Genomic DNA, 24,200 nt, shown 5'->3' with positions numbered 1-24,200 from the left:
CCTAACCCCGTCCCCAACACCCCCCGAAACAACCTACTTCCACCAAAACCCGCACCCGCTCTACACACCCCTCCTCACTAGCACCTCCTCCCCACCATTCGTATATTCTCACACCCTCTCCACAAACCCGCGCATCAAAAACCGCGACCCGTACTTCTCCCTCTCCACGAACCCGCAGTTCTCTGCCGTGCACGAAACCCTCTTCCTTTCGCGGCGTACTCCCGTGCCCACCGGCCATCTGTTGCTGCATGTTGGACCTGGGGTGAACGGGCAGCCAGGGATCGCGCACGGCGGGTTTCTGGCGACGGTGCTGGATGAGGTTTGTGGGACGTTGATTGCGAGTACCGGGTTGGATGAGGGGAGGGGGATGTTTACGGTGCACTTGGGGATTGGGTATCGGAGGGCGGTTGTTGTGCCGGAGTCTGTGGCTGATGGGGAGGGAAAGGGGGTTGGGAAGGGGAAAGGGACGGTGATTATGGCGACGGCGAGACTGAGTCGGGTTGAGGGGAGGAAGGTGTTTATTGATGGGGAGATCAGGGATATGAGTGGGGAGGTTTGCACGACTGTTGAGGCGATTTTTGTGAAGAAGAAAGAGGCGGTTCTATGATCTTTGGAGGGTTGGTTCTGGTTTATGTTGTTTCATTCAGTCTATGGTATAGATGGAAAGGTCCATTATTTCCTGCCCTGTACTGTACACCACGTCTGCGGGCCATCATCGCAATAACCAAGAGAAATTCGAACTCACGCAATAAAGACACAACAGCTGAACGGACCGGTACGCCTCAATGCGGTATATAAAGAGGACAATCGAAGCCAAAATGATAAGTAGAAGTCATACAAATGTCCCCTGTTCCCAGGGGTCTTCTTAGATCGATCTCACGCTCCGAAGTCGGCGGCCTTGCCTTGAACAAGGAGGCCAACGATGAGACCGAACAGACCCAGGACGGAGCTGAAGATTTCGATAACGAGGATCTTAACGAACCTGGTAGAGAGTTAGTGGTCTGTGGTCCTGCCGAAACTAAAGAGGAGACGAACAAGCTGGGGTCCGCGGCATCAGCAAGAGCTGCACCACTACCGTTGATACCGACAGAGATACCGCAAATCAGGTTGCAGGCACCAACGGTGATACCTCCCCAGAAGAGCGCATATCCAGTGTAGTAACTGCTTCCAGAGTAGATTTCATCGCCGGTCACGAGGTTGAGCTTCGAGGAAAAGACAATAGCCATGATGACACCGTAGATAGCGACGACTTCGCAAAAAATAATGGAGATCAAGTTCTTGGTCCGGATTCTGGGAGCCTTGACACCTCCGCCGACGATCGATGAACCTGTTAGGAAAATACCCCTGGAGGATGCGTCAGCCGCGTTCTTCCCATTGTCAAAGACGACTATACCATGCAGCGCCAACGACCGACAACCCAATGCACATGGCAATTCCGAGATTCGCCCAGGCATACGGAGAAACCGACTCGAGGAATTGGCCGACCTGGATCGATTAGTGGGAGTGAAAACGCGACCGAAGCTGCTCATACATTAAATGCTTCACCTTCTCCATGGAAGAGCATGTCTAGGAAGACGCATTAGCCTTTGTGATCTCATACTGGGCAGCCCACTTACACAATCCGACCACCAGGAGTGCCACGGTTGCGAAACCGAAAGGATAAGCGAGCCCCATGATGCCCCCAACTTCGAAGACGACCGCTAAGCTGGAGGATACCGAATCAAGCTAGGAGATATCGAGCGTGAGGAACGATGACGAAGGATGCTGAAGGACTGTTTGGAGCTCCGTTGGTGAACCAGGCTGACCTGGAAGCAACTCGGAGGTGGAGGCCGGGCCGCATTTAATCCGTGGAGCGGCGACGGTTGGCTGTGGCCAGTAGACGGGCGCTATCCGCATACTGTATTGCCTGCCCGTTCCCCAGACGTTCCATGGACTCAAGCTCCCTCTTCTTTTAACCTTCCGGACAACTATCACGCCGCTGGTCTGGTCGGAGCCTCCTCCAGGCTACCCTATATTAATCCCTTTCCTTCTTTTTATTTGACCTCCCTCTTATGACCTTACGCCGTTCCTAAGCCTTTCAACTCCTATTCCTCCCTTCCACCGCCCGATCCCCTGATCACACATTCATCCAGTCGCCATGGCTTCAGCATCCGGAGTTGGGTCGTATTCGAACCCTTTGAAGAAATTCAAGTATGTCGAGCGGGTTTGATCTGGCTGTTCTTATTCTAACCCAATTCCAGACTTGTCTTCCTCGGCGAGCAAAGCGGTACGGAACGGTCTACCTCGATAAACAGGTCGCATGACTTCTAATGCTCTATATACAGTCGGGAAAACGTCGCTGATTACTCGATTCATGTACGACTCGTTCGACAACACATATCAAGCCACAATTGGAATTGACTTTTTGTCCAAGGTACGCCAACTCGGCATATTTTCGAGGCTAGAGACGCTTGTCGCGGTGACCACAGTGAGTGCTAACACGCTGCGCAGACAATGTACCTCGAAGACCGAACCGTACGGCTTCAACTCTGGGACACTGCAGGTCAAGAGCGGTTCCGATCTTTAATCCCATCGTACATTCGTGACTCCAGCGTGGCCGTCGTCGTTTATGATATCTCCAACGCGAAGTCCTTCCAGAACACCCGAAAATGGATCGACGACGTCCGGGGCGAGCGTGGAAATGATGTGATCATTGTGCTGGTTGGCAACAAGACCGATTTGAGCGATAAGCGGGAAGTCACAACAGCGCAGGGCGAGGAGGAGGCGAAGAAGAACGGGTTGATGTTCATCGAGACTAGTGCAAAGGTCGGCCACAACGTCAAGCAGCTGTTCCGACGGATAGCACAAGCTCTGCCCGGTATGGAGGGAGAAGCCAACAGGGGAGAAAGCCAGAGTTCGTACAGCCGGCTCCGGAAGTTTTATTGTCTGCTAATCAATCACAGTGATTGATGTCAATATTCAACCCAAAGAAACGACGAGTAACGAAGGATGCGCCTGCTAAATGCTGTCTCGACCATCTCATCACCTGTCTCGGCATGCTTTCGAACCTCATGACGATGCCTGGGACTGTTTATAATACCTGCCATTCTTACGATGTACATTTTCCTTGTCATCAGTTGACTAGCGAGTCTAGATCAATGCCGATTCCTGAATGACTTTTGCTCTTGCTCTCACCTTTTGCCGTTTATTGGGGGCGTTTTTACTTGTCCGCAAATATCTTCTTGGGCTTGTATTCATTAGTAGCTTGGTTTCTTCATTTGCCCAGACTTCTATACCAACTCGCTTGCTACAGGTTTAATGTGTGATGTACTTCGTACGGTGGAGTGCTAGTAATACGAGATGAAACAGGCATCCTTATTTCATGTAGAAACCTGCAGCGGGCACCGATATCATGTTTCGCTCTGGAGCTGTATGGTTGCAACGAGCCCGAGCGACTTGCAACTTAGTTTGTCTGTGAGTCCTCATTTCATCTCAACGTCGCCTTGAGCAGTCGTTACAAACGGCCGAGCATCATGACGACAACAATAAGAACGAGTGCGTGGTATAAATTGCCAAGGACCTCAATAGCCAGTCCCAAACAGTAAGGATCTCCTGGTAGAAAATCAGGTGGCTTGGTGAGATGACCCACACCGTACGGTACTTCGAGGCGATGCGGTCACAGCATCGTACCTAATGTGGAAACGAATACGACGGGCCAGCTTTGGCTTTGCTGGAGCCTGGAATTGACTGCCGTAGTCGCAAGGAAAGGGGAACAACAAACATAAAATGAGGTAGAAGCAGCTCATCCAACAAAATCATAAGCTCTCAATTGTAGACAGTGTGACGAAACGAAAGGGCAGCGATCGCCCGGCACCTACGGAGCCACCGGAACGACCGCCCCTGTAAGCGCTGGTGATTGGGCTTGGGCTGACAGCCTCCGCCAATTTTCTTCCTCAGCTCTTTCTCTCCTCTTATTCATTGTTCTCCTGCTGCGACGAACGCTCTCCTTTTCACAGCTCTGTTTTCTCAAACTCGATCTTTTGATATCCCTGCTGGCGGTATCCAAGATGGGTTTGTCATTTCGCTTCCTCCGCATCCCGCGGCCAGAGGTATGTTCGTGTTCTTCATCTGTCACCCGCCTTAATCGATCGCTAACGGATTATCTCCCCGACGACGGGGGGTCGCAACAACAGACCTTCCTATATGCTATGAGCCTGCAGACAGGCGCTTCTTTGATCACTCTGTCGTTATTGCTCAACAAAATTAGCGGTCTCTATGGCATGCTCGCCTTGCTGACCGGATACCACCTGTCGCCCGTTCAGCTGTCCATGTACCTCTACTCCCTGATTGCGCTCGCCATTACAGTCATCCTCTTCCCGCACATCCGAAAACAGACTCCTATGCAATGTCTTGCTCTCGCCTGGCTTTACCTGATCGACAGTATCATCAACGCCGCTTACACTGCGGCTTTCGGCGTGACATGGTTCCTGGTTATCGCTCAACACTCGGATAATGAAAAGGCATCAGGCCCCGGAAGCGAGACAATGGGTCAGACTGCCGGATTTACTGGCTCCGAATACGATAGAGCCGAGTCGATTGCCCGAAGCTACAGCGCAAGAAACGCGGATCAGCTCGGCAACGCCGTTACTCAACCCGAAAGCTTCCAGAGTATCCTCTTCATCTGTGCGCTCTGGTCCATTCGAGTATACTTCGTCTTCGTTATGCTCGCATTCGCCCGCCAAACCCTCCGGCTATATATTGCGATGCCGCGTCACACTCAACTACCCACCCATAGCCGCAACACATCCGTCGCCAGTATGGCTAGCGTTGCCGATATCGACCGCGAACCGTTCTCGCCCTATAGCCCGGAAGGTCAGGGATGGAAGGGAAAGCTGGGACGCCTTATGATTAGCGTCGGTCGGAATTACTGGCTAGGTGAAGACGAAGGGGGAGATGGGACTTGGGTCAACATGAGCCACCGCTTCCGTCCTCAGGCCACCGGCAACTCAGGGCCTGAACTTCCTGGTGCTCTTGAGCGGGAACGACGACGACGATCAGGCACCGGGCCACCAGCACCTTCCCAGGCAGCCGTTCAAGCGGCCTCTCTACAACAACAGGCGCGGGAATTCCTCACTCCGGATATGACGCCCAAGACACAGGACTGGGCTGAGAACCGGTAAACTCAGTCCTCTTTCGAGTCATCTTGCACTATTGGATAGAACGAATGTCACTGGATAGAACACGCCGCGACATCAACTCGTGTTTGTCGCATCTTAGCACTTTATGCTAATCATACTGCATACTTGGTTGCGATTTGGTCTATATGCCGTGACGATTTACATAGCCTGGTTATGAGTTCGGTCGACCGGGATGCGCAGCACGGTCCCCACGGGCCGTATGTTTATTCTCTGGTCGCCCTACTTGGAAAGCTGGGAGGCGTTGGGTCTCGTATTTGGATTCTGGGGACTGTAATTGTGTCGAAAGACACATCAGTTGGCTCCCAAAGTCCTGGCGTCTAGGACATGTATATGGATATGACATTGATATGGGTCGTGATTCCTTTTGTATGGCGTTGGAGGAGATCAGTAATAGTCTTATATGTACCTTCCGAAGGTGTCGAATGGAACACCATTATATAGCATGAATTTACCCTGGTATACCAACGGAAATCAAATCCTTGAGCAAGTCGATAGCCTACTCTATACTCAATTTCTCGGCCTAGAAGCCGCCTCATCGGCCGTCGCGGACACGGCCGAGTCACGGGAAGGTCACGGGAACCCCGCACGATTCCCAAAACAGCATGTTTGTCTCGAAGACGACAGGGTGTTTGCACCGATGTCGTGATCGAAAACCAATCAGTAATTGGCAGATCAAATCCCGATGGCGGAGAAAGACTGGAAAAAGTCCCTGTGCATGTTGGAGTTGGCGGGCAATGAGGAGAAATTATCATAAATCATTATATACCGCTGTTCCTCTCTTTTCTCTCTCCCCTCTAATCACTCCTTACTTTTCATTGACTTGATACCCTGCACGGAATCACCGTATGCGGTGATATCCAATCCCCCTCCCTCCGACCCTACTTCATCCCACTTCCTGCGATTTCGCAGTGCGGCACGCAATCGCCGAAATGGCTCCTATTGCTACCGCTGGAGAGGCCGGTAATGCTCCCTTGATTGTATTTTCGTCAGAGGATCACTCTGACGTTTTCATGCATCATCCCTGTCACTCTTCCTGCACGAGTGCAATTGGCTAATTTCGATATAGTGGCGAGAATCGCCTACCAGGCCAGTGAGGTTGTCCTTTCCGTGCAGCCGTCGCTCCAGGGTGATTCATGGTTCTCCAAGACCCTCAAGAGCTTGAAGGCTGCCAAGGCTCGTAGCCTTGTGCCTGAAGGCGTCCCAGAGGTGAGTAACTTGGAAGCTTCGAGTCATGGTAGGTTCTGATTCTCTACATAGGTTGTCCCGGTTCGATACAACGAGGACCCTCTTCTCTCCGCTCTCCACCCTCTACAGACCGGCAAAGTAGTCTCTGCTGTGACAAGCTCGTCCACTCTGCTCACCTCTATCCCTCACCTCTACCGTCTGGCCAACACACCGGTCGTCATTCACGTCGCATTGGAACCGTACCCCTTCCCAGATTACTCCACCATCAGCTCCATCCGGCAATGCGGCTTCACATTCTTGCAGTCCGAGACCCTGCAAGAGGCCCAGGATATTGCGATCACTGCTCATGCTCTAGCTCGCAAGTCTGGCAAGGGTGTCATCCACTTCTTCGACCCCGCCAACTCTGCCAACGACGACCCCATTGAGCAGGAGAACCTCACTGCTTTCAAGTCTGTCCTGGAGCTCGGCGGAAGCGTTGTTTCCTATTCCGAGGGACACGGTGTTGAGACTCTGTACACAGATTCTGGGCGTGTTGCTACAGTGTCTGACGAGGCTGCGGAAGGCACCTCAAGCACAGCGGTTGAAGGAACTGCCACACCCACACAACCCTCACAAACACCCTCTAGCCGCAGCGTAGCAAACTCGTCTGTTGGCTCTTCGGAACGCGACAGCAGTGTTGACAGCCGTGCAACGAGCTCTGCCGCGACCACAGTAGATGGCTCCGTCCGCCCCGTGAGCGCGGCGGATATCTTTGGCTGGGCTAGTCACATCTGGAAAGTGCTTTCTGAGACTGTCGGCCGTAACTACCGTGCTATTGAGTACACCGGTCCCAATGATGCCAAGTCTGCCATCTTCGTTTTCGGCTCCACTGGCGTGTTTGTGGATGTTCTCGGAAAAGATGATGTTCCTGCTGAGCTCGCCAACATTGGTCTGATCACCGCTCGTCTGTACCGTCCCTGGGTCGGCTCCGAGATCACCAACTCAATTCCCCAGTCAATTGAAAAGATTGCTGTTCTGGAACAGGTCCGCAAGACCACAAAATGGGGCCCGTCATTCATGGATCTTCTCTCAAGCCTGTCCCCTTCTGCTGGTGGCCGCAGCCCCCAGATTGTTGGCTACAGACTCGGCTACGTCGAGCCTTCGACTGCCGTTCAGGCTCTGCGCGGAATCGTTCAGAACTTGAGCTCTCCTTCTCCCATCCAGAGCCTCGAGATTGGCAGCGCCAAGGTTCCCACCCTAGAAACCTCTCTTGAGCAGCCCCGCATTGAGAACGCATACCTCAAGATCTTGAACCAGCTCTTCGGTGAGCGTCTGTACCTTGCTAACCAGCTCGGCTCCAAGAATGCCGGCATCTCGTCCACAATCGCGGCAAGCCCCGAATACGGTTTCGGTTCGTTGATTGCCCGCAAGGAGCACCGACAGCGCTTTGTTGGTGAAGTCGAGCAGGCCTCCAAGTCCAACACTTTTGCCACTGACGTTGTCAAGAAGTGGCTTGCAGACTGGGCTCTAAACGCCACAGACGCCAGCAAGGCTAACAAGCTGGCCCCCGATGTCATTGCTCGTCTCACCAACGATGGCTCCTCGCTCGCTAAGCAGCTTCTGCAGACCAAGAAGCTTTTCTACGACGAATCTCAATGGCTGATCGGGTCCGACGCCTGGGCTTACGATCTCGGAAACTCCGGTGTTCACCATGTCCTCGCCTCCGGTGCCGATGTCAACATGCTTGTCATCGATTCGCAGCCATACTCTGAGCGCACCGCTGCCGACCCTACCCGCAGAAAGAAGGATATTGGGTTGTACGCTATGAACTATGGCAATGCTTACGTCGCCTCCGTTGCTGTTTACAGCTCCTACACCCAGGTTCTCCAGGCTATGGCTGAGGCCGAGCAGTTCAAGGGCCCTTCTGTTGTCGTTGCCTACCTCCCCTACCACCAGGAGAACGACTCCGCTCTTACTGTTCTTCAGGAGACCAAGAAGGCAGTTGACCTCGGCTACTGGCCTTTGTACCGCTGGAACCCAGCCAACGAGGAGCGCGGTGAGCCCAAGTTTGCTCTGGACTCTGAGCGCATCAAGCGCGAGCTTGAAGAATTCCTCCGCCGCGACAACCAGATTACCCAGCTCATGAACCGCCAGCCCAAGTACTCCTCCGTCCTCTCCGAGTCTTATGGCACTGAAGTCCGTTCTCTTCAGAAGCGCAAGGCCAAGGACTCTTACGACAAGCTACTCGAGGGTCTTTTCGGTGCTCCTCTGACTATCCTCTTCGCTTCTGATGGTGGTAACGCTGCAACCCTTGCCAAGCGTCTGGGTAACCGTGGTCGTGCTCGCGGCTTGAAGACCCTTGTCCTGGCTATGGAGGACTACCCTCTTGAGGATTTGTCAACCGAGGAGAACGTTGTCTTTATCTCCAGCACTGCTGGTCAAGGAGAGTTCCCTCAGAACGGTCGCCCGTTGTGGGAATTTGTCAAGGATTCTGGTGACCTCGATCTTTCGTCCATCAACTACTCCGTTTTCGGTCTCGGTGACAGCCACTACTGGCCCCGCAAGGAAGACAAGATCTACTACAACAAACCCGCCAAGGATCTCGATGCCCGCATCGCTTTCCTCGGAGGTCGCAAGCTCACTGACATTGGTCTCGGTGATGACCAGGACCCAGATGCTTTCCAGACCGGCTATTCTGAGTGGGAGCCCCGCCTCTGGCAAGCTCTTGGTGTCGACAAAGTGGAGGGTCTCCCTGAGGAGCCTGCCCCGATGACCAACGAAGACATCAAGATTCAGTCCAACTTCCTCCGTGGTACCATTGCTGAGGGCTTGCTTGACGAGACTACTGCCGCCATCTCCGCCAGCGACCAGCAGCTGACCAAGTTCCACGGTACTTACATGCAGGACGACCGTGATCTTCGTGATGAGCGCAAGGCCCAGGGTCTTGAGCCCGCGTACAGCTTCATGATCCGTTGCCGTCTGCCTGGTGGTGTCGCCACCCCTCAGCAGTGGCTGCAGATGGATGCTATCAGTAGCTCCCACGGTAACGAGACCATGAAGCTTACCACCCGTCAGACCTTCCAGTTCCACGGTGTTGTCAAGCGCAACCTCCGCGGTGCCATGCGTGCTATCAACAAGGCTCTGATGACTACCATTGCCGCTTGTGGTGATGTTAACCGTAACGTCATGTGCAGTTCTCTTCCTGAGATCTCCTACTACCACCGCGAAGTACACGCCGTCTCTAAGAAGATCAGCGACCACCTTCTTCCTGCCACCACGGCTTACCACGAGATTTGGCTGAAGGATGAAGATGACAAGAAGATTCAGGTTGCCGGTGACGCTGTTGTTGACCACGAGCCCTTGTACGGACCTACCTATCTTCCCCGAAAGTTCAAGATCACCATCGCCATTCCTCCTCACAACGATACCGATGTGTACGCACACGATATCGGTTTGATCGCCATCAAGGGTGCTGATGGCCACTTGGAGGGTTTCAATATCCTTGCCGGTGGTGGTATGGGTGCCACACACAACAACAAGAAGACCTACCCTCAGACTGGTCGTATGTTTGGTTACGTTCCCGCGGACCAGGCTCACATTGTCTGTGAGAAGATCATGCTTGTCCAGCGTGACCATGGTGACCGCAAGAACCGCAAGCACGCCCGTCTGAAGTACACCATCGACGACATGGGCGTCGAAGCCTACAAGGAGAAGGTCGAGGCTCTCCTTCCGGAGGGTCTGCGCTTCGCCGAGCCCCGCCCCTTCAAGTTCGCTTCCAATGTCGACACTTTCGGCTGGCTGAAGGACGAGAAGGGCCTCAACCACTTCACCTTCTTCATCGAGAACGGCCGTATCGAAGACACCGCCGAGTTCCGCATGCGCACTGGTCTCCGCGAAATTGCCGCCCTCAACAAGGGCGAGTTCCGCCTCACCGGCAACCAGCACCTGATCCTCTCCAACATTAAGGACGAGGAGCTTCCCGAGATCAAGGAACTCATGGCCAAGTACAAGCTCGACAACACATCCTTCAGCGGTCTGCGCCTGTCCTCCTCCGCCTGTGTTGCCTTCCCTACCTGCGGTCTCGCGATGGCTGAGTCAGAGCGCTACCTCCCCGTCCTCATCTCCAAGCTTGAGTCAACCCTTGAGGAAGTTGGTCTTGCTCGTGACAGCATCGTTATGCGCATGACTGGTTGCCCTAACGGCTGCGCCCGTCCCTGGCTCGCTGAAGTCGCTTTCGTTGGTAAGGCGTATGGCGCTTACAACATGTACCTTGGTGGTGGATACCACGGACAGCGTCTGAACAAGCTGTACCGCTCCTCCATCAAGGAGGACGAGATCCTCGACATCATGAAGGGCTTCCTGAAGCGCTATGCTCTTGAGCGTAACACTGACGGTGAGGAGCCTGAGCGCTTCGGTGACTTCCTTATCCGTGTGGGTATAATTAAGGAGACGACGGATGGAACCAACTTCCACGAAGGCGTAAGTCCACCACACAATTCCCTTGTATAATCTTCAGTCGTTCATCTTGCTGACAATACTTTAGGTCGCTGAAGAGGATGAAGACGAAGAGTAGACGATTGCACATAGATAAAAGATGTTGTTACGGTTACGACAGTTTGCTTTTTTTTTGGCCTAGATTTATGGAATTCCCTGTTTGTTGCGATGATGATGATCTAACTTGCTTGGATATACCATGTTTCCTTAAAAATAATTTTCTGGTTCTCGTAAATATTACGGACATTGCATATATTTGTACTCAATGAAAATAATTTTTTTTTGCATGTCGTTGAAATATATATTTTGGCTACCCGTCCCTTTGTTTGACCTTTCTTTTGCGCGACGTTTTGTTACGCATATCCACAGTTTTTCTTTGTACGAAATCGTCCAGAGAAAAGCTACGAACATACTCTGTAATTTAAATTGCTTAGTTTGTTGCACCAAGCTAAGGATTCCCCCAAAGCCGTGAAACGCGAGAATTAACGGCTCAAGTCTTGGAGTCGCTGCATTATATGGATTGTTTAGTAAGAATTTACACCAATGACTTATGCCAAAGGCGGAGTGGACTCTCGAGTCGAGTCGCAGGCGGTGTACGCAATTTTTAAGTCCACCAAAATTCTTTCTGCCGCGATATCTCGATGATTCAGACAGAAAAAATCCGAGACACAACAGGAATTACCGACCAACATTGCTTTCAATTCGCATGAAATGACCTCTTAATAAACAAGCCTCAATCCTTGTGAAATACTCCAAAACCATAACCTCTCAATCCTACCCCCCAACACCAACCGCAACAATGACACCACCCCCTCAACCACCGCAACAACCAACATCAACATCCCGAACACCAACCCCGCGCCCCTCCTCCTCCTCCTCCGAAAATCTCTCCGAATCCGACCCCATAATCGCCTCCTACGACATCTACCTCACAAACTCCGACATCTCGCGGTTCGTCCTCCAATACCTCGACCGCCCCACCGGCCACTCGTACTCCGACTCCACTGGCCAAAAGCCGACCTCTCTGCGCCTGAAACCCAAGACTGGACTCGTGGAAGTTGACGTGCCGATTAACACCAGGGTCAATTATGATTTGGGAAAGGGCGTTCGGTATGGTGATGCTCTAGGGAAGAGTTTGAGGAAGGGGACGGGGAATGGGGCTGAGGGGAGGGGGTTTGGCATGGCTGGCGGGTTTAGTTCGGGGCCTGCGGCGGGTGGGCAGCAGGGTGGGGGCGCGAAGGGGAAGGGACTTGGAGGGGTGAAAGGTGAGGATGTTGAGATGGGGATGGGGATGGGGGATAGTGGTGGGGAGACGCCGTTGCTAAAGGTGCAGACGCTGGGTGGACGGGTTAAGAGTCCGGAGGATGGGGATCCGGTTTATATGCTGGCTGCTTTTCGGGGGGGTATGTTTTTTTTTGGTTTTTTTCCATTCCCTTTTCTTCTCTCTTTGTGCCGTTGTACGAGAGTGCATGCATGGGTCGAGTATACTGACTGATAGCTCGAATTGCAGATAAACTTCATCTTTCTCCGGTTACAGCAGTTGTACAATTACATCCTCAGCTGCACCATCTTGATGCGATGGATGAGATGCCCAAGGCGCGTGGTGGGAAGGGGAGGAAGGAGGGCGAGGAGGATCGACCTGAGCCCGAGGCGAGGACTATCGATGTGAAGGTTAAGGGCGCGGAGGATAGAGAGGTTATGGTTCCTGGAAATCTAGATCTGCTTAAGCGGATGCAGGATGAGCAGTGGAAGACGTATGACTGGATTGATGCTGAGGTATGGTTTCCCGACATATATTGTGGATGAACGCGCCGCTAACTATGTCTAGAACGAGGAATCATGGCAGATCTACGACAACTACATGATGACACAGGACGTGGAGGAGCTGCCGCAGCTGGAGTCTGCAATCAACAGCGAGGATTATCTCGATAAGATGAGCGCGCCGCGGATTGACCCGGCTCGGCCGGAGATGACTGGCTGGGCGATGAAGCAGAATCGGCTGAAGCAAAAGGGCGTGGAGTCGTCGGGAAGCAGTACCGAGGAGGGATAGACACAGAAACAACGACTAAAATTACAACCACTTCTCACGATTCTTGAAGTTTCTTTTCTCGCCTTGTAGAAACATCCATCGATTCTGATCCATCGCAAAGTGGAGTCAGGTCAACGATCCATCAAACTGCGACCCACTGTAGAAGGCGAATGGAATGCTCTACCATCACGTGAGAGACACCCTTTTCGGGACAGAAAGTTTTCATCTCCCCGAGTTTGTCCTTGCCAGCTCCTTTCCTTTTGCTTCATTCTTCTATCTCTCTCCTTCATCCCCCCTCCCTCTCTCTTTCTCAACGTTGCTGGTGTGTGGAGCTGCGAAAGGCTGCAGGACGGCTTGTCACTCTGGATTGACAATCTATCCTGGCAGGGCGTTGACCTTTCGCTCTTGATCTTGTTCCTGCATTTGCATCGCATCTCTGTTTTGCGGCGACATTCTCTTGCCTGTTAATTGTTCCATCATCGCGCCGGTTATACTATTTAATACTTGTTTCTCCTCTGTTTGACTAGCGCTGTTCATCATGTTGTCGCAATTTGTCCGCCAAAAAAATGCTGCTTCCCAGCTTCGCCTACTCAAGGGACGCTGCCTTTTGCAGTCGTCCGCCAAGCTACGCCATCATTCCCACACAAGCCGATTGAGCTCTCTACAAGCGGCTGTCGATAATACCTCCACTGAAACGCGCCGTCGTCGACCTTCCCTCCAATCGAGCCGCAGCCTTGCCACCGCCGCTGAGCCGCCCTCGGTCGTCAATCATCTGTCGCACTTCGACAACCCATCCTATACATCGAGCATTTCTAATGCACACAACTGGGACTCCCTGTTTCCGCCACATTCCGATGACTTCTCTCCCTCATCTCTGGTCATTGTCAAACAGGACCTGATGACAAAACCGAGGACCAAAAGGAGACACCGAGGTGTCGGCGGTGATGAGGAAGAGATGGTTGCCAATTTTGAGCTCGCAGTTAAGCTCGCCCAGTTTGATCGTGCCGCTTCTCTGCTCAACCGGCTACGGGAGTTCAATCCTTTTGGATCCCAGGCTTATCTTGACCTACACAATCAGTTTTTGGCCGCTATGGTCTCGCATGTCATCCTCACAAAAGACAAGAACCTGTTGATGCAGATTCAGAGATGGTTTGAGATTGACATGCCGCATGGCGACGTCGAAACAGATGCAACCACCTTCGCTATCATGATTCGGTTGGCTCTGCGGATGTTCCATGGAACTAAGCGTGATCGTGCTGTTCGTCGATACTGGGAGTTTGCAAAGAACGCAGACGTTGAGGAGGAGGTTTTGGCCGTCGATGTGCTCACAGAGATGGAGCTCGGTGAATTATCCGAGGTTGGTTGTTCCATTTCATGAGATTGAAGCATATTGCTAATATTGTCTCTTCTAGATTTGCTCTTCAGACCTTGAGCGGGTTGCGATCGACAGCTTTGAACCAAGAAACCCAAAGACCAAACCGCTTGATGAGGCTACCGAGGTCTTGGCCGTGGAACAGAAAGGACTTGGTCTTTCGTCGCTGAAGGAATCGATCCAGATGTTCAGCAGTGACCCCTTACCCATGAAGAATGATGGATACGAGATGGAAAGCAAGGAACATTATAATGAACGCCGACAGCAACAGCTCGAAAGGGATGTCATGCAAGCCGCTTTGGATCGTTGGCGACAGGAAACCGAGGCATTGCAAAAGACCAAACCTGATGGTCTGATTAGTGGAGAGCGAATTGGGCCCGTGATCAACCAGTGGCATACCGATCTCGTTGTCAGAATCAAGGAGGAATTAAAGCATTGCGAAGAGGCATATCGGTCGCCTATCAGAACGTTTGCGCAAAAAGAACGTTGCGAATATGGTCTGTTCCTGGGTAGTCTCGACCCAGAGAGATTGGCCGCCTTGACTATTATCACCGTCATGAACTCGCTCGTTCGGCTTGGGCTGGAGAAGGGAGTCAAACTGGCTGCAGTTGTGAACTTGATTGGAGACGATTTGTACGAGGAAGTCATGGCCGAGAAAGCTCTTCAGAAGCACCTCCGGGCCGAAAAGAGCGCGTATCGTTTGAAACTACTCAAAACGATGCTTGGTGATCGCAAGCGAAAATCGAGCAACTTATGGTGGCGTCATCATCTCAAGGAGATGGAGAAGGAAGAGCCGGAGACGGTCTGGTCAGTGACCGTTAAGACTAAGCTTGGAGCCGTTTTGATGAGCCTTCTTTTTGAGAGCGCCAAAGTTCCCGTGGTGCTTACCGAGGGCAAGGTGACACGCAGACGCAAGAAGGTTACCATGCAACCCGCTTTTCAGCACTCCTACCAGATTCACTGGGGTAAACGCAGTGGTTTTATTCATGTGCATCCCCAGCTGGTGCAGACAATCATTAAGTCACCATCAATGAGTATCATGGGACGCCATCTACCTATGGTATGTAAGCCTCGACCGTGGACGGGCTTCAAGGACGGTGCCTATTTTCTGCATCAAAGCCATTTTGTTCGATCAACTGCGGGAGAAAGTCTACAACCCACTTACGTCAAAGTCGCTCTGGAGGAGGAGGGGCTTGACCAGATCCGGCAAAGCTTGAACATTCTCGGTGGCACTGGATGGTGTATCAACCGTGATGTCTTTGATATTATGATTGAAGCGTGGAACTCGGGCGAATCTGTTGCGGACCTTGCTCCTCTCCAACCTGATCTTCCTCTCCCGCCTAAGCCAGCGCCTGAAGATGGTTACGAAGCGGAGAAGAAGTGGGATGCTCAAGTGCAGGATATTGAAAACAAACGGTCCGGTTACCACTCCCAACGATGCTTTCAAAACCTCCAGTTGGAGATAGCGCGCTCTTACCTGAACGAAACGTTTTACTTGCCTCACAACATGGACTTCCGTGGTCGGGCGTACCCCATCCCTCCCTACCTGAACCAAATGGGTGCAGATAGCGCGCGAGGCCTGCTGCTGTTCAGTGAAGCAAAGCCTTTAGGTGAAAGGGGCCTGAAGTGGCTTAAAATCCAGCTTTCTAATCTTGCGGGCTTTGACAAGGCAAGTCTTTCTGAACGTGAGCAGTATACTATGGACCACCTCGACGACGTGCTCGACTCTGCAAACCACGGGCTTCATGGGCGCCGCTGGTGGCTCAAAGCCGAAGACCCTTGGCAGTGTCTAGCTGCCTGCATTGAGCTTCGAAATGCACTTCAACAACCAGTCCCCGCTGAATATCGGTCTCGCCTCCCTATTCATCAGGACGGCTCCTGTAACGGTCTGCAACATTATGCCGCTCTTGGTGGTGACAAAATTGGTGCCCAACAGGTCAACCTCGAGCCCTCTGACCGCCCATCCGATGTGTATACTGGTGTCGCCGAGTTCGTCCGGGATGTTGTCGCTCGCGAGGCCGCAGAGGGCCATCCTTGCGCCAAAGTGCTTGACGGCAAGATCACTCGAAAGATCGTTAAGCAGACCGTCATGACGAACGTGTATGGAGTGACATTCATGGGTGCCATGAAGCAAGTTCGCAAACAGTTGACTGACCATGGTCTGGAACTTTCCTCAGAACAGAAAAGGGATTGTTCCCTGTACATCGCCAAGAAGATCTTCCAGGCTCTCAGTTCGATGTTCACTGGAGCGCATGACATTCAGCACTGGCTCGGTGCTTGCGCGAACCGCATTACGCAGTGCCTCACTCCAGACGAGATAGACATGATGGCCAGGCAGGCTCTGGGAACTCAAGGCACGGTGGGTAAGCCCTCAGCGAAGGCCGCCAAGATCGCTAGCGACCCGACCAAACACTTCAGAAACACCGTCATTTGGACGACGCCACTGGGGTTGCCAGTCGTTCAGCCGTACCGCACTCGCCAGGCCCGCCGTATCAGAACATCCTTCCAGACTTTGAATATTGTCGAGCGTGACTCCAACTTTACGGTTTCCCGGCGCAAGCAGCTCCAGGCGTTCCCTCCGAACTTTATCCATTCCCTTGACGCCACGCACATGATGCTCTCCTCGATTGCCTGTCACAAGGCCGGCCTCACCTTCTCCGCGGTGCACGACTCTTTCTGGACACACGCTTCAGATGTTGATTCTATGAACGAGATCCTGCGCGAAGCCTTTGTCCGCATGCACTCCGATGACGTGATTAAGCGTTTGGCATCCGAGTTTGACGTCCGCTACGGGGGCAGCCTATGGATCGCAAAGCTCCCAACACGTAGTAAAATCAGCCATGCCATTAACGAGCACCGAAAGCTGTTTGGGAAGAAATCATCCAAACTTCAAGAACTTTTCGCGGAACACAAGCGGCAGAAACTACTGAAATCGGACGATCCCGAGCTTCAGGCCCAGGGCCGTGCCATGGTCACACCGGCAAGCATTTACGAGCAGATGGGCGGGACTAACGATGACCTTCTGAATAAGTTAGGCTTGGGAGCAAGCCAAGTCGGCAAAATGACCGCGTTGGACGCGGACGGTTCGGAAATCCTTGACCCGGTGATGGCGGACTTCGGGGCTGATATCGAAGCTGATACCGAGGCCGATGTCGAAGCCGATGCTGAGGCCGCTGATGAACCCGGCGATGGGCTAGAGGCGGAGCTGAATTCAAATACCCCGAAATCGGACGACAAGGGGGTTTGGCTGTGGCTGCCGTTGCAATTTCCTGAAGTGCCCAAGAAGGGTGAGTGGGATCTAACCCGAATTCGGGAAAGCAAGTATTTCTTTTCCTAAGTGTGGACTGAGTGCATATAATCTGGGATCTGGCGTCTGAGGAAAAGTAGATCGGATGGATAATGGCGTTTGTTTATTTCTTGGTTTATCTTGTTTCATTTGTAAATGTGGCCCCGTCTATGACGGTGATGTATATTATGTGATATCCGTGTATGAGTGGCTGTATATAATAAAGACCAGATCTATTAGAACATGTATTATTGACTACACATTCAAAAGCGCACAGCAGAGCACATGGATAGTATCATAGTAGTCAGCTCTGAAGTGTGAACTGTTGGCGGCGGGTAAACGGAGTCTGGGGTAATTTAGGCAGAATCCGGCTGAACACGCGAGACTTTGCCGAGAGTCGGTTGAGCTTTTCAGGTTGGTTCCTCGCTCAGACTCAAAAGTCAAATATCCTGAGTTAATCTGTGATTCGCCCTGCTCCTTGATTGGAGTTTGGGAGATTGCAGGTCGTCGTCTGTAACCTTTGCGTTTGACTTTGGTAAGGCTGCCTGGTTGGACTCCCCGTGGCAAGTCGTGTCTACAATAACTTCTTTTCCACTGGCTGGTAGAATACATCACTTGGTATAGGCGTATCAGTAGCTGTTTCTTGCTACTCAGAGTAGAATATAAGAGCGCAAAAGTGACAAGTGACAAAGTACTTGTAGTTCATCCGGAGATATGCTGCCTCAGGCAGAACTTCCCCACCTTTTCCTTTTCTTCGGGTTTTCTCCTGAGCTTCCAAACCGAATGATTTCCTCTCGTTCTTTTTTCTCTGCATTTCATTTCAGTCCATTAGTCCATTGACCATTCCTTGCCGTTTTCTGGAGACCAGCTTCTGCGAGGATCATTCCCGGATTCTGCTGGTCTGGACGCATGGGCTGACCCCGTTCCAACTTCCCCGACCTCCAACCCGTGCTGCCATCTCCATCCAATTCCATCCCCATGCAACCTCCGCTTCTCAGGCCCGGGGTTGTCTCTTAGTCTGCTTCTCGATCTCTCCTCGTGTCCGATCCTGCCCTCCTGCTTTGTCTTCTTCTGCTGCTGCTCTAGCACCCCCCGCCTCCGCCGGCAATGCCCTCTGCACCCTGCACTGCAGCTCTGCTCATTCCCCCCCGCTAGTCTAGCCGTCTAAATCCTTTCCCCGTAACTATCCTTCTGCTCCTCCCTCACCTGATCCTCCTCCGCCATCATCGTCTGGTCACTCCCTCTTCGCTTGTCTTGTCTCTCGAGACACCACCTGCAACTACACCTCATGCGCTGTTGATTCACTCTCCGCGAGGATGTCGACTACCTCGCTGCATCAGTCCGCCAATTTCTTTTCCCCTTTCTCCAATTCCCAGTCGGCGAGAATGACCCAGTCCCAGACCGTCGGCCTCGATACCCTTGCCGAAGGCTCGCAGTATGTCCTCGAACAATTACAGCTGTCGCGAGAAGGTGGCAACCACGACAATGTTGCCACCGATTCTCTCCGGCAGTCGCTGGCCAAATCCAAGGACCAACTCTACGGTGATAACTCGGCGTTCAAATCCTCCTCCGTCCGCGACTCTCTCGCCGAAGCCCGCTCCATGATCCGCAAAAACTCCTCCTCGGCTCCCGTCCGGCGGAGAATCAGTCGAGCCTGCGATCAATGTAACCAGCTTCGGACCAAATGCGATGGCCAGAACCCGTGCGCCCACTGCATAGGTTTGTTCTTTCTCACTGCTTTCTGAGTGGTACTGATCGCTTCTTCGCAGAGTTCGGTTTAACATGCGAGTACGCCCGCGAGCGAAAGAAACGGGGCAAGGCTTCGAAAAAGGACATCGCGGCGGCCGCTGCTGCGGGACATGGTGGCACGAGGGACATCCCATCGCCGCCAGACAGACGCATGTCGCAGGATGCTGGTGGCCGCTACGATCCAGCACTCGAGGCCTCGCGGTTACAACCACAACTACCCCCAGCGAATGGATTAGCCGGGATTCAAAATGCTCAGTCGCAACCACCTTTAGGATCCGCTCTCGATGCTTTACACATTAACCACTTCGCAAGCCTGAACGATTCGAACCGCTCGCAAATGCCTCTGTCGGACCTCCGATCTTTACAGCTTCTCCACAACAACCCCCGCTCTCCGCAATCCGTCCTTCCCCCACACGGTCTCAATGCTGCGTACAACGATAGCGCATTCTCGTTGCTGAACTCGCAAGAGCCGAATTCATCGTCGCTCAATCATTTTCGACTGGGGAATTCTACAGAAAATCCCTCCGCTCAGTTTTTAGGTCTTTCGCCGCCGGCACAGTCTCCAGGATGGCTTCCGTTACCTTCACCGAGTCCTGCGAACTTTCCTTCCTTTCCTATGGCACCATTTTCTGGCACGAGCTTACGATACCCTGTTCTGCAACCTGTGCTTCCTCATATCGCGTCTATAATACCCCAGTCTCTTGCATGTGACCTTCTCGACCTCTATTTCACTAGTTCCTCCTCCTCACACCTATCTCCGCAGTCTCCCTACGTTGTCGGTTATATCTTCCGGAAACAGTCTTTTCTCCATCCGACGAAACCGCGTGTTTGCTCGCCTGGCTTATTGGCGAGTATGTTATGGGTAGGCGCACAGACAAGCGATGCGCCTTTCTTAACTTCTCCACCTTCAGCTCGCGGCCGAGTATGCCAGAAGCTTTTGGAGCTTACGATAGGCCTGCTGCGGCCGCTGATACATGGACCAGCTCTGGGTGAAGCGTCTCCGAATTATGCGGCTAATATGGTTATCAATGGAGTGGCGCTTGGAGGTTTTGGTGTCTCGATGGACCAACTAGGCGCTCAGAGTACGGCAACAGGTGCAGTGGACGACGTTGCTACATATGTTCATCTTGCGACGGTGGTTTCTGCCAGCGAGTACAAGGCAGCAAGTATGCGCTGGTGGACGGCTGCGTGGTCTTTGGCGCGAGAGCTGAAACTAGGTCGAGAATTACCTCCAAATGCTCAGTCTGGGCAAGATGGAGAAAGAGAAAACGACGACGACCCCTCAAAACGAAACCATCCTTCTCTACTATCAACCCAAGGGCCTGGAAACTCGAATCTGAATGTGACTGAAGAGGAAAGGGAGGAGCGCCGGCGTCTGTGGTGGCTTTTATATGCAACTGACCGCCATCTAGCGCTGTGCTACAACAGGCCGCTTACGTTACTGGATAAAGAGTGCTTTCAGCTACTACAGCCGATGAATGATGATTTATGGCAGGCTGGTGAATTTCCGTCTGCTACATACCGCGCTGTCGGTCCGCCAATCGAGTGCACTGGACATAGCATGTTTGGGTATTTCTTACCATTAATGGCAATCCTAGGAGGTATTATCGACCTCCAACAAGCGAGAGAACACCCTCGATACGGCAACGCCTTCCGCAACGGAACGGAATGGGACCAACACATCATGGAAATCACTCAACAACTCGACGCCTACGGGCAGAGCCTCAAGGACTTTGAAGCGCGATACACAAACAGCCTCGCGCTCGCCGAAAACGAACCTGAAAACCCGCACCTCGACCACGTCAGCCCCTCCGGCCGATCCAGTAGCACCGTCGGATCCCGCGTCAACGAGTCAATCGTGCACACAAAAATGGTCGTCGCGTACGGAACCCACATCATGCACGTCCTCTACACACTCATGGCCGGCAAATGGGACCCCATCAATCTGCTCGAAGACCACGACATGTGGATCTCCTCAGAGTCTTTCCTCACAGCCATGAGCCACGCCGTGGGCGCCGCAGAAGCAGCAGCAGACATCCTCGAATTTGACCCGGATCTCAGCTTCATGCCGTTCTTCTTTGGGATTTATCTCCTACAGGGAAGCTTTCTGCTCCTTCTTGCCGCGGATAAACTGCAAGGAGATGCGAATCCGAGTGTTGTGCGGGCTTGCGAGACTATTGTGCGCGCGCATGAGGCTTGTGTGGTTACGCTGAATACTGAGTATCAGGTTTGTTTTCCTCTCCCTTTTTTATAACCTCGGACAATTGGCTAACCAATTCTGATTATTAGCGAACATTCCGCAAAGTAATGCGCTCCGCCCTCGCTCAGGTCCGCGGCCGTGTACCCGATGACTTTGGCGAGCAGCAGCAGCGCCGGCGAGAGGTGCTTTCTCTTTATCGATGGACTGGCGATGGGACCGGGCTTGCGCTTTGATGTTGAGATACCCGTATATATAAAAGAAGTACAACGACTGCACGAGCTACGAAGCGAATCTTCTGGATGGGATGGAGTGGGTTGAGGGAGTTATAATGGAGCTGTGGTATTCGTTCTTTTGATCTATATCCAGGTTGCTGGAATACCTTGCCAGTGCTGGACTGGCTGGCGCACGACATCCGTACATAGTTTATATACCTCTCTGTTATGCTGATTGCTGTATAGTATAGTCTAGGAAAACATACCCCTGCTTTTTCTTCATCAAATTAGCACCCTAGTCTTCAACACCTTGTTACTGAAGGATACATCCATGGACCTCACCCAGGTGCGCTTGCCCTGGATGCCTTAGCCAATCAGAAGTGTCTGATTAGGACGCCACCCTTAGATAAGCGATAAGGCGATAAGATTGCGACAACCAGCCTCGGCATCGCATCCACCCCCATCTCCATCCTCTCTTCCCCAGATTCGAACTTCTATTCTTCATCTCCTCATTGCAATGCTTTAATCAATACCACTAGGCCATGTCCCTCTTTAAATTTCTCACAAAGCCTCTCCGCCCGCGCCTCCACCCCTCGCACAGAACTAGCCACCTTCTCCCCCGCACCCCCCGCCGCACCCTCGGAATCCCACCCCAATACCTCCTCGACGACTACACACCTCGCTACGCCTTGCTCACCTCCCAACAAGCCTCCAAAAAGCGGAGCAAAGCCTACGCGCATCTCTCAAACTGCAACCTCTGCCCTCGAAAATGCAGCGTCAACAGATTCGAGAAAACAGGATACTGCCTTATCGGCGCGGAGACAGTGAAAGTCAACACCATCGCCCCGCATCGCGGTGAGGAGCCCTGCATCCAGGGCTTCCACGGGAGCGGAAGCGTATTCTTCTCCGGGTGTAGTCTGAGGTGTGTTTTCTGCCAGAATCATGTGCGCCGCGCCTCCCCACCCTACCTTTTTCTTGAATCTCAATTTATCGATTGAGCAACAGGCCAAGCTAACGCTCTGGAATCCTAACAGGATATCTCCCACCAACGCAACGGCTTCGACCTCACCCCCACCGAACTCGCAGAATGGTACCTGAAGCTCCAGATCACCGGAAACGTGCACAACATTAACCTCGTCACCCCCGAGCACGTCGTCCCGCAGGTCGTCCTCTCGATTCTCGAAGCGAGGGACATGGGTCTTAAAATCCCAATCATCTACAACACTTCATCGTTCGACTCGCTTGCCTCTCTCGAGCTTTTAGACGGGCTCGTCGATATCTACCTAGCCGACTTCAAAGTGTGGAACACCACCACTGCAAAGCGGCTGCTCAAAAGCGAAGACTATGTTGACGCTGCCCGCGAGAGCATCAAAGCTATGCACGACCAAGTCGGCGATCTGAGTTTTACCTCGGATGGGATTGCGCAGCGGGGCGTGCTTCTGCGGCATCTGGTTATGCCGGGGTTGGAAGGGGAGGGGGCGGAGATTGTGCGTTGGATTGCGGAGTCGGTGAGTCAGGATATGTACTTGCATGTTATGGAGCAGTGGAGGCCCGATGCGAGGGTTGGGGTTAAGAGGAAGAAGAGGGTGGGCGGGGAGGAGGTTGAGGAGGTTAAGTATAAGGAGCTGAATCGGGCTGTTAGGGAGGAAGAGGTTGGGGGGGTTAGGAGGGCGGCGGAGGAGGCGGGGCTTTGGCGGTTTTGCGAGGTTAATGAGAAGAGTTTGTTTCATTTGTAGTGGAATTTGGAGTATTTAGAAGGCTTGTTGAGCTGAGCTTAGGAAGAATTGGCTTTGTCTATCGAGAAGGCTGAATTTCATCCATTCTCAGATCGAGTTTAGAGGAGTAGGATAGGTTGATATCAGGGTCTCTTATCAAAATCTTGCACAAGACCATCCTGGCAGCCTCCAACATAAATATTACTCTTGGAAAACGCTTCCTCCTTGGGAAGAGTAATAGATACTCCATCTTTAGTTTGCTTAAGAGATTGCTGTTATTATCAATATGGTTTGATGGATCGAAGTAGCAACTTCAAGTGGGGAAAACAGCTTTACTAGACTAGGAAGGCAATGAATAGCCTTAGGAAGTAGTCTCTAGTAGTAGAAGGCGTTTTGGTCATCAATCGCTCAGGGAAAAGTTTGTTATTTGTGCAGAGTATTTACGTCTTGGGTTTTGCATCAGAGGGATTGGATGGGTTGATTTCGGCTCAACTTCCAATACTAGGTTGGCGGCCTTGGAGAGTGGAACCTTGGAAGGTTCACGAATTACAAGAGCAATAGTCACGATGGGATCTAGTAGGTAGGCTGTTGTGCGTCGAATGTTCTCGGATGGTGCTTTTGTCGAGGAGTGTGCCTCATCTGGAGGTCTGGCTTGAAGCGGGATGAGGTGAGTGTCAGCTTTAGTTGGGGAGTTTGATGTGCTGCATGGAGAAATCTCTTCTGACAGTAACTAGATCAATCTACAAGTTACTGATAGACATATTGAATGTCATATGCTGAGAAAAACCACCTACGCAGGAAC

At 52.4% G+C, this 24,200-nt stretch overlaps 9 protein-coding genes across 9 annotated transcripts; 8 read left to right on the top strand and 1 right to left on the bottom strand.

The window, feature by feature from the left end:
- The first annotated feature begins 13 nt into the window (after positions 1 to 13).
- On the top strand, positions 14 to 640 carry BJY04DRAFT_180296 (uncharacterized protein). Its single transcript, XM_073710037.1, has one exon. It carries the CDS (start codon positions 368 to 370, stop codon positions 605 to 607), a length of 240 nt encoding a protein of 79 aa, XP_073574973.1. The 5' UTR covers positions 14 to 367; the 3' UTR covers positions 608 to 640.
- Positions 641 to 741: 101 nt separating this feature from the next.
- Positions 742 to 1,799, bottom strand: BJY04DRAFT_144095 (H(+)-transporting V0 sector ATPase subunit c''). The gene is made up of 5 exons (XM_073708744.1): positions 1,617 to 1,799; positions 1,532 to 1,566; positions 1,394 to 1,485; positions 1,036 to 1,344; positions 742 to 982 (listed from the first exon to the last, which is right to left on the bottom strand). Exons 1-5 carry the CDS (start codon positions 1,672 to 1,674, stop codon positions 877 to 879), a joined length of 600 nt encoding a protein of 199 aa, XP_073574972.1. The 5' UTR covers positions 1,675 to 1,799; the 3' UTR covers positions 742 to 876.
- Positions 1,800 to 2,137: 338 nt separating this feature from the next.
- Positions 2,138 to 3,001, top strand: BJY04DRAFT_214497 (Rab family GTPase YPT6; the record flags this gene model as incomplete). Its single annotated transcript, XM_073715228.1, has 5 exons — positions 2,138 to 2,190; positions 2,241 to 2,266; positions 2,325 to 2,413; positions 2,491 to 2,893; positions 2,943 to 3,001. The coding sequence occupies 5 exons, from the start codon at positions 2,138 to 2,140 to the stop codon at positions 2,999 to 3,001; spliced, it is 630 nt and encodes a 209-aa protein (XP_073574971.1).
- A 763-nt stretch (positions 3,002 to 3,764) lies between these two features.
- Positions 3,765 to 5,648, top strand: BJY04DRAFT_180277 (inositol phosphorylceramide synthase regulatory subunit KEI1). The gene is made up of 2 exons (XM_073710036.1): positions 3,765 to 4,088; positions 4,173 to 5,648. Exons 1-2 carry the CDS (start codon positions 4,047 to 4,049, stop codon positions 5,157 to 5,159), a joined length of 1,029 nt encoding a protein of 342 aa, XP_073574970.1. The 5' UTR covers positions 3,765 to 4,046; the 3' UTR covers positions 5,160 to 5,648.
- Positions 5,649 to 6,106: 458 nt separating this feature from the next.
- BJY04DRAFT_214495 (sulfite reductase (NADPH) subunit beta) lies at positions 6,107 to 10,914 on the top strand (the record flags this gene model as incomplete). The annotated part of the gene is made up of 4 exons (XM_073715227.1): positions 6,107 to 6,137; positions 6,244 to 6,383; positions 6,435 to 10,820; positions 10,885 to 10,914. The coding sequence occupies 4 exons, from the start codon at positions 6,107 to 6,109 to the stop codon at positions 10,912 to 10,914; spliced, it is 4,587 nt and encodes a 1,528-aa protein (XP_073574969.1).
- A 720-nt stretch (positions 10,915 to 11,634) lies between these two features.
- Positions 11,635 to 12,885, top strand: BJY04DRAFT_214494 (uncharacterized protein; the record flags this gene model as incomplete). The annotated part of the gene is made up of 3 exons (XM_073715226.1): positions 11,635 to 12,238; positions 12,334 to 12,611; positions 12,664 to 12,885. The coding sequence occupies 3 exons, from the start codon at positions 11,635 to 11,637 to the stop codon at positions 12,883 to 12,885; spliced, it is 1,104 nt and encodes a 367-aa protein (XP_073574968.1).
- Positions 12,886 to 13,402: 517 nt separating this feature from the next.
- Positions 13,403 to 17,573, top strand: BJY04DRAFT_214493 (DNA-directed RNA polymerase; the record flags this gene model as incomplete). Its single annotated transcript, XM_073715225.1, has 2 exons — positions 13,403 to 14,221; positions 14,277 to 17,573. 2 exons carry the CDS (start codon positions 13,403 to 13,405, stop codon positions 17,571 to 17,573), a joined length of 4,116 nt encoding a protein of 1,371 aa, XP_073574967.1.
- Positions 17,574 to 18,331: 758 nt separating this feature from the next.
- Positions 18,332 to 21,951, top strand: xlnR (putative C6 transcription factor). The gene is made up of 3 exons (XM_073710035.1): positions 18,332 to 19,241; positions 19,292 to 21,498; positions 21,561 to 21,951. The coding sequence occupies exons 1-3, from the start codon at positions 18,839 to 18,841 to the stop codon at positions 21,702 to 21,704; spliced, it is 2,754 nt and encodes a 917-aa protein (XP_073574966.1). The 5' UTR covers positions 18,332 to 18,838; the 3' UTR covers positions 21,705 to 21,951.
- Positions 21,952 to 22,153: 202 nt separating this feature from the next.
- Positions 22,154 to 23,623, top strand: BJY04DRAFT_180268 (putative pyruvate formate lyase activating enzyme). The gene is made up of 2 exons (XM_073710034.1): positions 22,154 to 22,627; positions 22,718 to 23,623. The coding sequence occupies exons 1-2, from the start codon at positions 22,226 to 22,228 to the stop codon at positions 23,417 to 23,419; spliced, it is 1,104 nt and encodes a 367-aa protein (XP_073574965.1). The 5' UTR covers positions 22,154 to 22,225; the 3' UTR covers positions 23,420 to 23,623.
- The last annotated feature ends 577 nt before the right edge of the window (positions 23,624 to 24,200 follow it).

This window comes from Aspergillus karnatakaensis (genome assembly GCF_047715665.1).
Source record: "Aspergillus karnatakaensis strain CBS 102800 unplaced genomic scaffold BJY04scaffold_7, whole genome shotgun sequence".
NCBI classification, from domain to species: Eukaryota; Fungi; Ascomycota; class Eurotiomycetes; order Eurotiales; family Aspergillaceae; genus Aspergillus; species Aspergillus karnatakaensis.
This window is presented reverse-complemented; position numbering and strand designations above follow the sequence as displayed.

Bases quoted from the DNA above. Each gene is read 5' to 3' on its own strand.
- BJY04DRAFT_180296 (XM_073710037.1), top strand. From the start codon at position 368: ATGTTTACGGTGCACTTGGGGATTGGGTATCGGAGGGCGGTTGTTGTG.
- BJY04DRAFT_144095 (XM_073708744.1), bottom strand. From the start codon at position 1,674: ATGGGGCTCGCTTATCCTTTCGGTTTCGCAACCGTGGCACTCCTGGTG. The intron at 1,486-1,531 runs GTATGAGCAGCT...TAATCGATCCAG, and splicing joins GAGAAGGTGAAGCATTTAAT to GTCGGCCAATTCCTCGAGTC. The intron at 1,345-1,393 runs GTATAGTCGTCT...CGCATCCTCCAG, and splicing joins TCGGTCGTTGGCGCTGCATG to GGGTATTTTCCTAACAGGTT.
- BJY04DRAFT_180277 (XM_073710036.1), top strand. From the start codon at position 4,047: ATGGGTTTGTCATTTCGCTTCCTCCGCATCCCGCGGCCAGAG. The intron at 4,089-4,172 runs GTATGTTCGTGT...TCGCAACAACAG, and splicing joins TCCGCATCCCGCGGCCAGAG to ACCTTCCTATATGCTATGAG.
- xlnR (XM_073710035.1), top strand. From the start codon at position 18,839: ATGTCGACTACCTCGCTGCATCAGTCCGCCAATTTCTTTTCCCCTTTC. The intron at 19,242-19,291 runs GTTTGTTCTTTC...GCTTCTTCGCAG, and splicing joins CCCGTGCGCCCACTGCATAG to AGTTCGGTTTAACATGCGAG. The intron at 21,499-21,560 runs GTTTGTTTTCCT...TCTGATTATTAG, and splicing joins CGCTGAATACTGAGTATCAG to CGAACATTCCGCAAAGTAAT.
- BJY04DRAFT_180268 (XM_073710034.1), top strand. From the start codon at position 22,226: ATGTCCCTCTTTAAATTTCTCACAAAGCCTCTCCGCCCGCGCCTCCAC. The intron at 22,628-22,717 runs GTGCGCCGCGCC...GAATCCTAACAG, and splicing joins GTGTTTTCTGCCAGAATCAT to GATATCTCCCACCAACGCAA.